Genomic DNA, 15,205 nt, shown 5'->3' on the forward strand with positions numbered 1-15,205 from the left:
TGATGAGCAGTTGGTATTATCAGTTAACAAAATTGCTCAATAAAATATGTAAAAAAAAGTCAGATGAAATTATAATTATAATAACCAAATTATAATAACCATAGATATGTGTTAAGAGATATCCATTAAATGTGTCATGGGTAGAGCTGGATGGCCCTCAACAACACTTTGTTTCACTGCAAGGGTTCCCCTGGTGTTTAGCTGTGTTTGCCTGCCTGTCAGATGTCACTGCAACATATGTCAAACTCTATCAGGTCACAGTGCCGGTGCTGCTATCAGAAACTGTCTCAGCGGAGTAGTAATCTGAGGAAGCTTTCTTGCCTCTCTCCATGGGGAATTTTAGGAGAGCTAAGAAGCAGTTCACACCAGCAGTGTAAGGTTTGTGGTTGTTGTGGTAACTGCTGTTACAGTAACATTTGTTATATTGGCATCTGTCACTTCCAAAAGGATTTTTTAAGCTTTAAAAATCATATAAATAATTCTTCTGCCTGACAGTTAAGTTTGCCATATTAATTTTTCTACTTTTTTCCCATAATTACTTTTTGCTATATGTTATGGTAATTTTTACCTAAGATAACATTGGAAAATAAGTTGGAATTTTATTTTATTTTTCCCCAAAAAAAGGAACCCTCAATTTGAACATTTTAACATGAAAAGGATCTTCTAACGTAATTTAAATCTCATAGGTTATACCATGTCATTATTATTTGTGAAAACTGAAGTATGCCCTTAAAACCCCAGATGTGTACAAAAGATGCAAAACTCTAAAACGTATATATATTCTTTAATTTGGCTGTATTTAGTAAGATTCCGCATGTTAAATAAAAATGTGCATGTCGGAAACAACTATCTTGTTAAAATTTAATTGATAGGAGTTTTGAAGCTGAGATGCAGTCATCGATTAAACTTTTGTGCAGTTGGAAACTAAAAAACATCCTTTTTCCAATATGCACATGCATTCAAGCCCGTCTATCATCTTTCTCTTAGCCCCCACTCCATCCTCCCATCATCTGAACCCGGTAATGCTTTCATGACAAGTAAAGTGCTGCCTGCCAGCTTGTTGGGTAAACGGGGATCTCTCATTTTACCCTCCCCCCTTGGTAGACATTGACATCTGCACATTTTTTCTTCCAATACTAAAGACAACCTTATGTGAAGTAATCCGCCTTAGTCTCAATAAACATGACAAATATAACTTAAACCTTCCACAAATCTCCAATACCACACCTTAAAACTGAATTCACAAGATAGTAAATCTGTTCAAAAAGATATACTCAAGAGCTCAAACACAGAGAAGCGTTATTCTGAAGTTTATAATTTATTAATAAAATACTTCAGATTATCCAGCTATTTCCATGAAAGCTTGTTTGTCTCCAGAGTCCAGTTCTGTAGTTATGACTAGTTTGAAATTACAAATTCCTCTAGTGCATTAAGATCACACATGAACTTAAAAACCCCTCTTGAGTTAATATGCACAGTCACCTTTTGCTGCAACTATAGCCACAAATATTTTAAGGAATGTCTCAACCAACTTTGCAAATACAGATGGAAGTTTTACACATTTTTTGTCAGTCAGATTGCATGAAGAGATTTTGTGATTGACCTTATTCAAGAATCTGTCCCCAGTGAAGGAATGCATCCCCACAGCATAATGCTACCGTGTTTGACTGTCAGGATGGTGTGTCATTGCTGATATTTTCTGCTATAGCATATTGCAAAAGAGTTGTGTCAAACCTTAAATAAAACGTCCTAGACTCTAATTATGCTGCTAAATTGTTTTAAATTAGAAAATTATTTAAAACTACTTGACCTCTTTGCCTATGCTTAATGCCTGATTGTGAAGATAAATGGGTACTGAACAATGTCCCACTGTGTTACTCCTCTGGCAGGAAAACCCCTTTGACTTGATTGTGTATTATTATGGTATTATCATCTGTCTTTGTTAGTGTTCACACAGGGACTTGCGCAAATATGTGCACACATTGGCAAAAACACACGAACACATGTAGGGGTCTGCACCTAAACAACAACAATAACGTACATAAAGGTATGAAACCCTCATACATGCACAACCTCAAGAAACACCAGCACACACTTTGTTTATGTTTCTTAAACCAGCAGTTTACTGTGGAACAAACACAGGAAGAGGATATTTACTGTTTCCTCTGCTGGTTTATTATTTCACAATCCTATCAGCTAACAATATAAGCATCGTAGTGAAACACAGCCTTGCCATGTCTTTGGTTGTTCTGTTGAAGTTTACTTTCACATCAGTGTTGCTGATCTAAAATGAAGGTTATGATTGGTTTAAATGTGCAGCAAATTAAATTCAAGCCATTTTTCCTTTTATTTTTTATTTAAATTGAGCAGTTTTACATGACTTGCAGTACTGATACATACCCAAAATATAAAGTGCCTTGCAAAAATAATCATAACCATTTTTTAGCATTTTGTCACAATACAAACACAAACTACAATCCCTTTTTGGGGGGCTTTATGTGAGTGGACAACACAAAGTAGTGCATAAATAATGCATTGCAGTAATGTGTAACTGAAGTATAAAGAAATAAGACATGGTTTTCATTGGTTTTTAAAAAAAAAGAAAAATGAGACTTGCATTTATATTTAATCCTTACTAAAATTCATTTTACCAGTTCCCATCAAATGCCTACTAATTTGAAAAAAGAGTTAACATTTGTTGTAATATAATCTCAATTTAAATACAGCTGTTCTGTGAAGGCTTCCAAGGCCTGTTAGAGAACATTAATGAATAAACAATAGCATGTGTACCTAGGAGAAGGTTAAAGCAGGTTTAGGTCACAGAAGATAAGCTTTGAAAATCTCAGCAAACATTCTTCAATCCATCACCTGACAATGGAACAGGTATGGGACATCTGTAAACCTACCCAGTCATGATTGTCTGCCTAAACTGACAAGGGGATTGTTAATAAGAGAGACCGTAAATTCTGGTGGAGCTGCAGATATCCACAGCTCAGGTTGGAGATCCCATTGCCTGGACAGAAACTTTTCATGGCCTTTATAGTAGAAGAGCAAGAATTAGACTAACTCTGAAAGAAAGCTACAAGTCTAATTTGCCGTTTGCCACAAGCCATTTAGGGAACACAGCGGACAGGTGGAAGAAGTTGGTGTGGTAAGATGAGGCCTGAATTAAACAATTTAGCACACATGCCAAATTATGTGTGACAGAAAACAAATGCTATATATCACCTTTAACATGCCACATTGGGAAGATGGATTTTAATCGGCAAAAGACTAATGATAGAGTTTCGCTTTTCAGGAGGACAATGTCCGTTCTCGTGAAGTCAGAACTTCAAGGGAATGGTTTAGATCAAAGCAGAATCATGTGTTGGAATGGCCACGTCAACATCCAAACCTAAATCCAACTGGTTACTATTAAGAAGACTTTGAAATTGATTATAACAGACACACCCTAATCGAGCTGACTGAGCTTGAACTATCCAGCAAATAGAATGAGCAAAACTTTCACTCTTAGTGTTTAAAGCCAATAGAAACATACCCCAAAAAACTGACAGCTGTAATTGTAGCTAAAATAGGTTTTATAAAGTAAGGACTCAGGGAGGCTGTGTGCAAATCCAAAATGCTTTTTAGATTATTTGTAAAATTAAATTTAAACTGATCCATTGTTCTCCTTCCAATGTACAATTCTGCGCTACTTTTTGTTGATCTAAGCCTATCACATAAAATCCCCCCCAAAAAATACATTGAAGTTTGCAGTTGTAAGGTGACAAAAGGTTTAAGAGGTAATCATATCTTTTTAAGTGTAAATGTAATGTAAATAGTGATTTTATACTGTTACAAATAACGGCACCTGATGTTAACTGACTAGATGAATATTGTTCAGTGAAATTGTATAGACGTCCTCTGGTGTTGAATTCTTAACCCGTTACCCTCCAATCATTTTATACTTTAATTTTGCAGTCTTATCCTCTAGATAAGTGGTAAAGAGTTGGCTATAAGTGGCTCTACTTTAACCAGCTTTGTGGCTTTCATATTGCAATGTGTAAACAGCACTAAGCCAATATTTGCATCCTTAGTGTGCCAATGCTGAGACAAATGCTGAGTTCAAATCCAGTGTTGATGCACACTGGGTGGTCTTTACATTTACCTTTTAATTTTCATATCCCACTGCTCATCCCTAATATGTCTTTCTGACTCAACCCTGATCGCTTCCTTCCTAATCCCCTCAAATGACATCCAGGCATAAAAATAAACATGCTTAGTATGAAATGTTTCCAATTAAACAGGTCGTTTGTTAAGAAGCATCCACGGGCACCGCTGGATCCTTAATTGTCTGGGATGCCAGAGTGTGATGCATATTAATTACGTATTAACCTCACATTCTCAAATGGTACACATACACATACAAATCCATACAGACACATTAGTGTGTATTGCATATTAATTACCTATTAACCTTTGCACCATGCATTAAGAGCTGCGTGGCATCAGAAAGACAGCCTGCCCAAGGGCAACATGCAGACACACTCACGCACACACATTAATAAACCGTGACCAAGCCTAACTACACCACGAGAAATGTATTTGTTTTCAGGTATAAATATGCATCTATTTATTTATTTTTAAAGTAGTTGAATGATTTAGGCTGCTCATCCTAACCTAATATATTTGCTGTTCTTGTGTCTAGAAGTATATTATTGCGAGGCATCTAACACTATTTTTTTGTAACATGAAATAGTCTTAGTTACATGAAAATGAAATGGGCTTGAAACATACATTTGTCATGATTTGTTGTTTTAAAGCATGTCTAAGCAAATATATAATTGCGCAAATCAATAAGTATTTTTACGAATAATACTTGCGAGATATAGGACTGTAAATTGGAATCAATCATTTGATAAAATATAAACCTCATAGTCCAAGTACACATAAACTAAACAGTTACAGGCTTCCATGTTTTTATTCTGGTGTTGACAGCCACACAGTGAACATGAAGCCTATCTTTCAAGTGGGATTGTGTCACAGAGCCACTTAAAGTTGGAAATCAGGCATATTTTTACCGTTTCTGTCTCTTTTACCTAAGGTCTGAGACGGCCTGGAAGCTTGAAGTCAATCCACCGCAGTTATGCCTTAATCTGCTATGTTGCAACATGGGCTGTTGCACCCCACTATTGGCTAACTTTTGTAGGGGTGGTCCAACTCCCTGGGTGGAGTATGGGAAGTAGCATTGTAGATGAACTCTGCAACTAGCTGTCTTTCAGAACTGCTGCAAAAACAAATCAGGGCCAGGACGGATCAGTGTGTCATGAACAATTTTAAATTGGTCACGCTGAGGTGTACAGAGACAGAGCAGATCAGTAAAATTGGAAAAAAGGTCCCATATTCACTCTATGTGTAAGACTAGATCTACCCTGATGTGTACCGTGCTATGCCTCCATGCTTGTGCAATGCTGGCTTGATTTTTTTTTTTTTAAGCCATATCTGGTGGGATATTGACATCTTGGTTTGTTGTTTATCAATGGCCATATGCAGCTCACAGAATGGTGGATTTATGATGGGACTGGTATAAAAACTGGTATGAAAGAGGCTATTCATATTTTGATTATTTTTTTATATTTATTCACCTTATTAGAGCCTACCAAAGATTGGGACTCAGGTCTGAGACTTTGGCTCGAGTCTCACTTAAGTCAGACAAAGACTCAAGACTTGTACTAGCACTTTAAAGACTAGACTAAACTCAGACTTGAGGTTTGGGACCCCAGTCTTTTGTAAAATTGTCAGCCCCTTTTAGAGAATCCTTTTCTTATGTGTTCTACACATGTTCTTTACACCTTGCAAAACTACTAATTTAAGTTGGACTTGACTTGAAAAATGAAAAAAATAACTTTTAAACAGCCTACAGCTTAATTTAATAACCTCTGTTCCTGGCTTTGCCTTCAAATCTTTCAGTGCACAATTAAAAGAAGACAGTCAAATTTCTGCTTGACACATTGTGAATGTGGTCATTTTATCTCATGTCAGTATGACATGTCATATCATGTTGTCACTGATGTCTACTTATCCTGCATAGAAATTAGCTTTAATGCTGTGAAATATCTTAAAATTTACAAGATTTTTTGTGGCATACAATTAAGTTTTTTCCACACTATTTTTCACATTTTAATTAGAAATCTTTTTTTCTTTCATTCTCATAATTATATGGAGTTTGCCTATGTGCAGCATTTGAATCAAACTGGAGCACTAGAACTCTGTTCCCTCTTTTTTTAATGTCGGACCACAAACAAATGCCTCTGTTGGCTTCCACCATTCTAGCTAATCTCTCTCTCAGTCCATCTAGTTAAAAATGCTGATTTAGTTTTTAGGTAAAGTAGGAATAAATAAATGTCAATGCAACTAAAAATACTGCAGTTCTTCTGCTGCTTTAAGTGGTGGAGAGTATGTCATATAAATCTAATGTGAGTGATGAGTAAAAAAAAATAACTTGAGTAGCTGCTGTTGTGAGAGACAGCTGAATGCACTCCTTGCCAGGCTGTTTAAAGGATGAGTATGGTGCATTATAGGATACAAGTAGGTGTGCATTCAAAATGAGAGAAATTAGATTATATACTTTTTTTTTTCGAAAACAAAATCTGTTATATTGACTTAACACTGTATTAAAACAGCATATCCCACAGTATTATGTTTGTATGTACAGTATATGTGGAATAAGTTGACACCGCATTTTTATTGATCAACCTGGGAATCTGAAAATAAAGTCAAGGGGAGTTTCACAATAATAATAAATGTCCCCATTGTTTGAAACCATAAATGGCTGTTTGTTTTATTAGCCCTTCAGAATGTGGATAGTATAAACTTTGACCTTACTGGGACGTACATTTCTTTTCATGAATCAAGGCTGCTCTCAATGAGGAGTGGTGGTGGGGAGGGTGGTTCAATCTCCAGTTAATACCGTAGAGAATGTGTGTGGGTATATTTGTTACCTACTTAGGATATTTTGTGGCATATTGACCTACCTTCTGAACTGGTCATAATTCAGTGATTAATCATTTGTTGCTTTCGAGCCAAGTCAAAGTTAGAGTTAGGTGTAAACCTTCAATATTAGGCAAAAGTCAGGTTTTCCCAAATAAACAGAAGTTAATACAATCTGATAAAGGTTAGAAATACAAACTTGTCTGTGTGTGTGTTAACTGCTTGACAAAGGACTCCTATGCACTAAAAGTGACATAAACATCCTATGGTAATATCAAAGTACATCTAAGACTGCATAAAGTAATAAGTTTAAAATGAATTTTGCAGGTAATTGGTACAGTATTCATTCACTTTTCCCATTTTCCATATCAGTGTTCATTACAGTTTGTTGGTTTTGCCAAATATAAATTTTGTTTTTTGTTATGAAAGGCTTGTTCTCCAGTGTGTTTGTGTGGATGCGTGTGTGTTAGTGAGAGATTTTGAGGTGAGACTTGGAGTGATCCAGGGCAGAGGGAGAATTTTTCAAGACTAATGTTCCATGACAACAGACCAAGGTTCTGTCAAGGTGAATCAGAGCCACTGCTGCCTAACGACTTAACACCCCCCCCCACACACACACACACACGCACACACACACACACACATACACACACTATCCCACCAATCCTCCATTGTCTCCTTTTTTTCTCTTTTTGCCCCACCCCCCCCACCCATGTCTCATTCTTATGAACCTGGCTTCTATCTACTGTCCTATTTCACTTTTACCATTATGTTTTTCCGCGCCTTGTCTTTATCCTGCTGTCTTCAAAGCTGATATCAAATCATGTGAGTGTCGTATGCTTCATAACAGCCACATAATAACAACAATGGTTAAACAGCTATTTAATTATGTGGACAAACAATGAAGCATAGCCCTTTAATTACATACCCTTGCCTCTCTGATACTGCAATGCTGTGAAAAAAATATTTACACCCTCACCGATTTCTTCTGTTTTTGCTTTTTTGTTGCACTCAAATGTTTCAGATTAATAAACAAACTTCAATTTTATACAAAGATAAGCTGAGTAAATACAAAAATACAATAATTTAGGAAGGTGTGAAAAAATGCTGTAAAATATAAATGATTATTGTTTACTTTTATCAATTTACAAAATGCTAAGTGAGCGAACCCAAACATACAAACAAAGTCATTAAGAACTATCTTCAGCGTAAAGAAGAACAAGAATTAGTGGAAGTGATGGTGTGGGCCCCAGAGAGCCCTGATCTCAACATCATGAAGTGTGTCTGGGATTACATGAAGAGACAGAAGGATGTGAGAAAGCCTACATCCACTGAAGATCTGTGGTTAGTTCTCAAAGATGTTTGGAACAATCTACCAGCCAAGTTCCTTCAAAAACTGTGTGCAAGTGTACCTAGAAGAATTAATGCTATTTTGAAGGCAAAGGGTGGTCACATCAAATATTGATTTGATTTAGATTTTTATTCTGTTCATTCACTGCATTTTGTTGATTAATGAAAATAAAAGATTAGCACTTCCATATTTGAAAGCATTCTTTTTTTACAGCATTTTTTCTCACCTGCCTAAAACTTTTGCACAGTACTGTAAGTCATTGACATCATTCAGTCTGGAAAGAGTTACAAAGTCATTTGTAACACCTTTGGATTCTAGTGAACCACAGTGAGAGCCAGTTTAAGTCACTGTTTATGCATAGCAAAAGAAAGGTTTTGAAGTGGCCTAGTCAAAGTCTGGAATTAATTCCAATTGAGATGCTTTGTCAGCACCTTAAACAGGCTGTTCGTGATCAGAGACCCACCAAAGTGGCTGAATTAAAATAGCATATTACACAACACTGAATGTCTTGCTTGAGTTTTAAATAAATATTTATGGACATACTTTTCTTATGTAATTCTTATCAGTAGTTTGGTCTCCTTGTGGCATCGCCAGCTTATATGCATACAGGGTTTGGCATCTGTCTGGGGGAACCTCCGAAATCAGAAAGAAGCTATTAGTCTATTTGATGGATTCTTGGGTGTTACAATTCCAGCTGCTTTGCCCTCCTGCCAACTTGCCGCAATTAGATCAGCCATTGGATATGTGTTTTTTAAGAAAAACACTGTTTACTTGCTTGTTGTTTGACTATTCTGTATGTGCTTCACGCAGGGAACTGTTATTGTGCAGCAGATGTAAGTGCAAACAATTTGACAGGTGTAACTTGTATATTGCTGAACTAAGGCCTTTGAAATAATGTAGGAAAAACAACTGTAAGAGAAATGCCTCACTTTTTTGATGAAGGCAGTATAACGAACAATGCAACAAGACTGTGTGGGTTCACTAGAATAATAATCCCTAGAGAAACATGAGAAGAAATCTGACTTCAAAAGAAACAAAGGTGGAAGTGGAAAATGAGACAAATCCTTGGTTCCTTTTGAGGCTCTACATTTCTTATCTCTAATGAAAAAACTCAAAATTCCAACTAAAAAACTTAACTTAAGGGAGTTAGTTAGGATTTCTGTTTGCAAGACTTCCCCCTCATCTCAGTTTTCCCTCACTCAGCTCCTGATGTTGGACTCTTTCTTTGTTTCAGTGTGCAAAATGGGGTTTTACCGCTCGCAGCTTGAGTCTTCGGCCTGCAGTAAATGTCCACCCCACAGTGTGGCCAGGCAGATGGGTGCCATAACTTGTAGCTGTGAAGATGAATACTATAAGATCAACTCTGACCATGCTAATATGGCCTGCACACGTAAGGATTTAACACATATTTTGTTTCTGCAAATTTACTTGTGAAATGTGACACGGCATGGACTGGTATCAGATTTTCTTGACATGATGACTCTAAGTAAAAATACTATAGATTCACAGTATTTAGACAAACATTTAGACAGAAATGTGTTACATGGTCTAATTACTTTTATTTCAAAAGAAAACTGACAACTATAGCTTCTGCTTCAAGATTAATCGAACATGTAGATAACTACATTTTAAGAATCTACCACAGTTATTTGAAAAACATGAAGGTATCGATAGAATTAAAACTTAGCTATAGTTTTGAGGAGAAAAAAAAGTTTATAATCTATTATTTAATATATTTAGACTTGGTAGCTCTCTCAGAACAGTAGAAAGTGCATTCTGAGAAGTAACTACATAACTGGATTTTTGATACATGGTCTTAAGCAATAACATACAGTAACCACTAGCTAAAGTAGTAGTTAGTAGTAGTTTTCAAGTCCTCAATGTGCAGATTCCTACACTTTTTGTTGTTGTGCTCTTCATATATTAACACAAGGCAAGTAAATTAATTTTAGCTGGGTAATTGGTCAGCCTGCAATCAGTTATAAACTTCCAACTTTCCACACATCAAATGCCAATGTTTTTAACTATCAGAAATATTTAAAAAAATAATAAAACATTTTAAATAACTTAAATAGTCAATTTTGTAAAAACATTGATTGGCATGGTATCTGTTGTTAAACCAGCCAACCAGCAGTGCACTGCCACAAGTTGGGGCAACTTCATACAGCTAGACAAAACATTAGTCGACTTCGGCACACACTGGTTAAAAATTGGCTGTATAAAATTCAACCACACAACATTCTCTGGGTGTAGCTAACAAATTCACATAGAGTAGAACAACAATAGGTATTGGGAGTTTAAAGGTTTATCAGTTTTAAGAGATGTAACTTCCTTATTCCTCAGTATATGTTGCTTACAGAAACCAGCCTGTCCTTTTCTGACGCTCATCTCTATGATCTTTAATCAGATTGCTAACTTACGATACCTTTTGTTTTCTGTGATGATGTAAACTATCTCCATTCTTTTTAGGCCCTCCCTCTGCACCACGGAATGCAATTTCCAATGTCAATGAAACCAGTGTCTTTTTGGAGTGGTCCATTCCAATGGAGACGGGGGGCAGAAAAGATGTCCGCTACAACGTTCTGTGCAGACGTGTTTTACCAGACGGCAGAGGATTGGAGGAGTGCGGCGCCAACGTGCGATTTCTGCCACGCAGACTTGGCCTCTCTAACACCTCAGTGATGGTGGCTGACCTGCAGTCACACACCAATTACAGCTTCCTGTTGGAGGCTATTAATGGTGTGTCAGAGCTTGCCAAAGACCATGCAAAGCAGTATGTGACACTTAATGTGACGACCAATCAGGCAGGTATGTTGCACCTCGTTTCATTTTGCTTGCTGATCATTTTCAGACTAAATCCCACCTTTTACATGTGCAATTTATTTTCCAATTTATTTGGTACAATTACCTTTTCCTTATACATCACACTATTGAAAGATAATTTGTCATAATATCACCTGTTCCCTTAGAATAGAAAATTTTTACTTATTGTCAAGCATTTTTTTGTTTTCTAACTAATCTTCCAACCCAGTTTAGCATGTCTGTTTCCAGGAAGAAATAGCTGAGTGTGAAAACAAACACTCTAGATGATCAATTTATCACATTATTTGTCCAACAGATCTGTCGCTGTATTAATTTTCGCTTATGTACCGTCCATCTTAGCACAAAAAAAATCCCATTGCTTTCAGATATGTCATCAAAAAAGCAGCTTGGTTCCTTCATTTGCAGAGAAACATTACATAAACAAGATTCACAGTAATATGTGACATAATGAATGTTCCTAATTCGCAAGCTGTTGTGTCCATGGGTTTTGTGTGTGGTAGCAGGTGTTATTCTGCTTGCATGCCAGCAGTGATAAATCATTGTGATAAAGCAGTTTGCTAAACATGTTTACTGTAGGTAGGGAAGTACTGAATCAGAAAAAAACTTTATTGACCAACATTGTGTGCACAAACAAGGAATGTGACTTCAGTTTTAGCCTCCTGAGACCCAAGATTTTGTTTGGTTTGTATTTTTTCTTTTCCCAAGCTAAATGGGATTAGTAGGACCTAATATGTTAAATAACTAAACTCTGTCATGATACATGAAGTGGTTTTTGCAAAAAATGATGTCCTCATATGAGGACAGTCTGTTTATCTTTGTATTTAGAATTTATATTTGCAAATTGGAATCAGAAAGTCCAAATTACTATAAATACAAAATTTCAGCTTTCTACAATAAGCATTCTCCAAAAAATTCCCCATATGGGGACATTGGGTCTATCTTCCTGAAGGATATAATTAAGATATGATTGGTTGAAAATTTATAAAACCAGTTTATTTCAGACTGCAACAGTGGAGCATAAAACACAAGAGTAAAAATGTGGTATTTCAGGAAAAAATGGCATAGCTACACAAAGGTATAAGCAGCAGAAGACCTTACAGAACAGCCCTACTGGCTTTTGAGAAACTTTCAAAAGTGTAAACAGGTGGGTGTATCCGGCCCTAACATGGCTTTTCAAACATTTCAGTGCAAACACCTTTAGAACAATCTGTCAATCTAGAACAGTCCTCCTGGCCTTTGAGAAACTTTTAAAAAGTGCAAAGAGGCATGGACCTTAGGCCCTAAATGTGGCTTTATAACACTAAAAGTGCAAAACATCAGCAACAACAGTCTGTCCTTCTAGAACAGATTAACTGTCTTTGGAGAAATTTTCAAAAGTGCAAACAGGTGGGTACATCGGGCCCGAAACAAGGCTTTTCAAACTTTACAGTGTAAAACACCTTTACAGAAAACAATCTTCCCTTCCAGAACAGCCCTATAGGCCTTTGTGAAATTCTGCAAAGCAGTTGCGTTGATTCTGCAAGCAGAGGAACACATTGCATTTAGTACACCGCACACAGGAATTCCCAGGGCAGCCCTGCCCTCTGCAACGCATCGGATTTTTCAGGTCAGCCATCTCTGGGAGATGGGCAGCAGAACATGTTCGGACAGAGGCATGTGGGACTGGGGTGACCCGAGATCCTTTCCTTGACTGTTGAGGGTGTGCGTTCTCTCCCACTGCATCTGCGACATGAGCATCTTTGTTAAGAACCTCATGCTTGTTAAGGAATACCTGAGCCACTACTACGCGAAACTCAAGAAACTTCATGATAGCTTTTCTGGGGGTACCATTTTCCTGACTATCTTGGCGATACAGCAGCCAGCTGTTGACAAGAGCAAGATCGGTGAAGAGCATCAGAACACGAATTGTCCATTTCTTGGTGCGGACACTCATTCTGTAGTAGCTTATCATCCTGTCTGACAGGTCAACCCCACCCATCTTGGTGTTGTACTCTTGCACAATGCTTGGCTGTGTAACAGTCACATATTTTTTGTCCTTCTTCGACCATCGCTGGCAGGTGTCTTCAGGCTGTTCTACATGAGCAGAAGAAAGCATGACAATTGGCTTATTGTCATACCACTTGACTACACAAAGCTGCTCATCTGCCCTTGTGACTGTTGCTGAAGCACCTCTTCCTTGCCGTTTCAGCTTTGGGTCACTTGGCAGCTTCAGCATTGCTTTGGGGACCCGGTTCTCCACCACTGTCCCAGTCACATACACCTGCTTTTTCAGCATGTGATCCACAGCTGGTAAGGTCATGAAGAATCGATCACAATACACTTTTGTACCAGCAGGCAACGTTTCAGACAAACGTTTGATAACCAAGGCTCCTAAACCCAATCCTTCAGAATCTTAAATTTGTGAGCTCAGTGTCTTTGCACCTTGGTAGACCTCAAAGTCCAGCACAATTCCATCCACTGATGCCAGAACAAAGTTCTTTATTCCAACTGGATTGGGCTTTGATAGCACATACGGTCGGAATGGGCATGCTCCAGTGAATGGGATCATCTGCTCATCTATTAAGACACATTCCGGTCGAACCTGAAGATGGCAGCCATTTAGTATGCGATTCACTTGTCAATGTCTCTCTTGTCTCCTGGAACATCGTCGTCAATGACAACTTTCAGATTGCTCCTCAGTTAAAAAAAACGATCATGTGACATTGTCTCACTAATGGCAGGAACTCGCAGAGCATTTGACCAGAACATCCTTGTTTGTGGGTAATGTACACAAGACATCAAGATTGCTGCCCCAAAAAAGTGATAAATCTCATCAACAGAAGTGTTGAGATATCTCCCACTCTTAGCCAGTGACATGGCATTTGTGCAGTCAGCCACCAGTTTCATCAGCTTCGAGTCGATATAGTGCTCCACATAATCCTGTCGCTGCCAATCTGCCCGCTCATTTTTCAGGCTATCATATTCACCCTGAAACTGGATTAAGTTAGGGGTGAAAGGAGCAGATTTCCAACGATCTCTACATCCAGCATTTGGAGATTCATTCCTGGGATAGGATTCATCATGCTGTTGTTTACACTTGTGTTTGCGTGCTTGTGAATGTGGTAGCTCACTCCTATTCTCCCTGTCACTATCGTTACTGTTCTAGTGATTAGTTTCTGCTGCATTAGATGGTGTATAATCATCAGAATCATCTTCTGGTGAATCAGGAGGTGAATAGTCATCTTCAGAATCATCAGGCAATGGGTCAAAATCAGGAATGTATTCAGCAACAGCAGGATCATTCCCTTCACATCTGATAAATCTTCAACCTCAGAGTTGTCTACAATTGCCATGAGCATTTGTTCTGCCCTTGACAATGTAAGTTTCATTGTCAAGACTCCGTAATTTTCTCTGGTCCCCTCCCCGATCTGACCAGTGACAAGTTTAGCCGCATGCTGTCATTCAACCCCTGGCTGTCTAGGTGGTGTCCAGAAAACAATGTGGGTTGCATTGATAACTAGCGAACATTTTGGGAAAAACCTGGTCTGATCCGGAGAGACGGCATCCATCCCACTTTGGATGGAGCAGCTCTTCTTTCTAGGAATCTGGCCGAATTTATTAGTTTTCCAAAACTCCCAGGGTTCAGACCAGGAAGCAGGGTTGTAGTTTAATACTCCTCTCTGCAGCTTCTGTACTGCTACCCACCCATTACCGTATTAAGATAGTGTCTCGCCCACGGCCAAAATTGAATAGATTAAAAAAGAATTTAAAACGAGGAATTCAGGAAAATCTCATAACAATAAACACAACTCAGACTGAAAAGAAAAATAAAACAATTAAATGTGGCCTACTGAACATAAGATCTCTCTCTTCAAAGTCATTGCTAGGTAGTGACCTGATTTGTGACAATCAGATTTATTTATTTTGCCTCAGAAACCTGGCTGCAGCAAGAGGATTATGTTACTATAAATGAGTCAACTCCTACTAATTATTTAAATTTTCACATTCCTCAAAATACTGGGCGAGGAGGAGGAGTTTCAACCATCTTTCAGTCCGATTTATTGAGTAGTCCCAGACCAATCA

The 15,205-nt window shown here is 37.8% G+C and overlaps 1 protein-coding gene across 1 annotated transcript in view; it reads left to right on the forward strand.

Moving 5' to 3' along the window:
- The window catches only part of LOC124872946 (ephrin type-A receptor 5), a 99,626-nt gene that overhangs the window by 38,218 nt on the left and 46,203 nt on the right, over nt 1-15,205 (forward strand). Inside the window, exons 4-5 of the mRNA XM_047373389.1 lie at nt 9,555-9,710; nt 10,790-11,128. Of these exons, the coding sequence (XP_047229345.1) occupies nt 9,555-9,710; nt 10,790-11,128 (495 nt within the window). The remainder of the gene's footprint in view (nt 1-9,554; nt 9,711-10,789; nt 11,129-15,205) is intronic.

Source organism: Girardinichthys multiradiatus, chromosome 8 (assembly GCF_021462225.1).
Source record: "Girardinichthys multiradiatus isolate DD_20200921_A chromosome 8, DD_fGirMul_XY1, whole genome shotgun sequence".
Lineage (NCBI taxonomy): Eukaryota > Metazoa > Chordata > Actinopteri > Cyprinodontiformes > Goodeidae > Girardinichthys > Girardinichthys multiradiatus.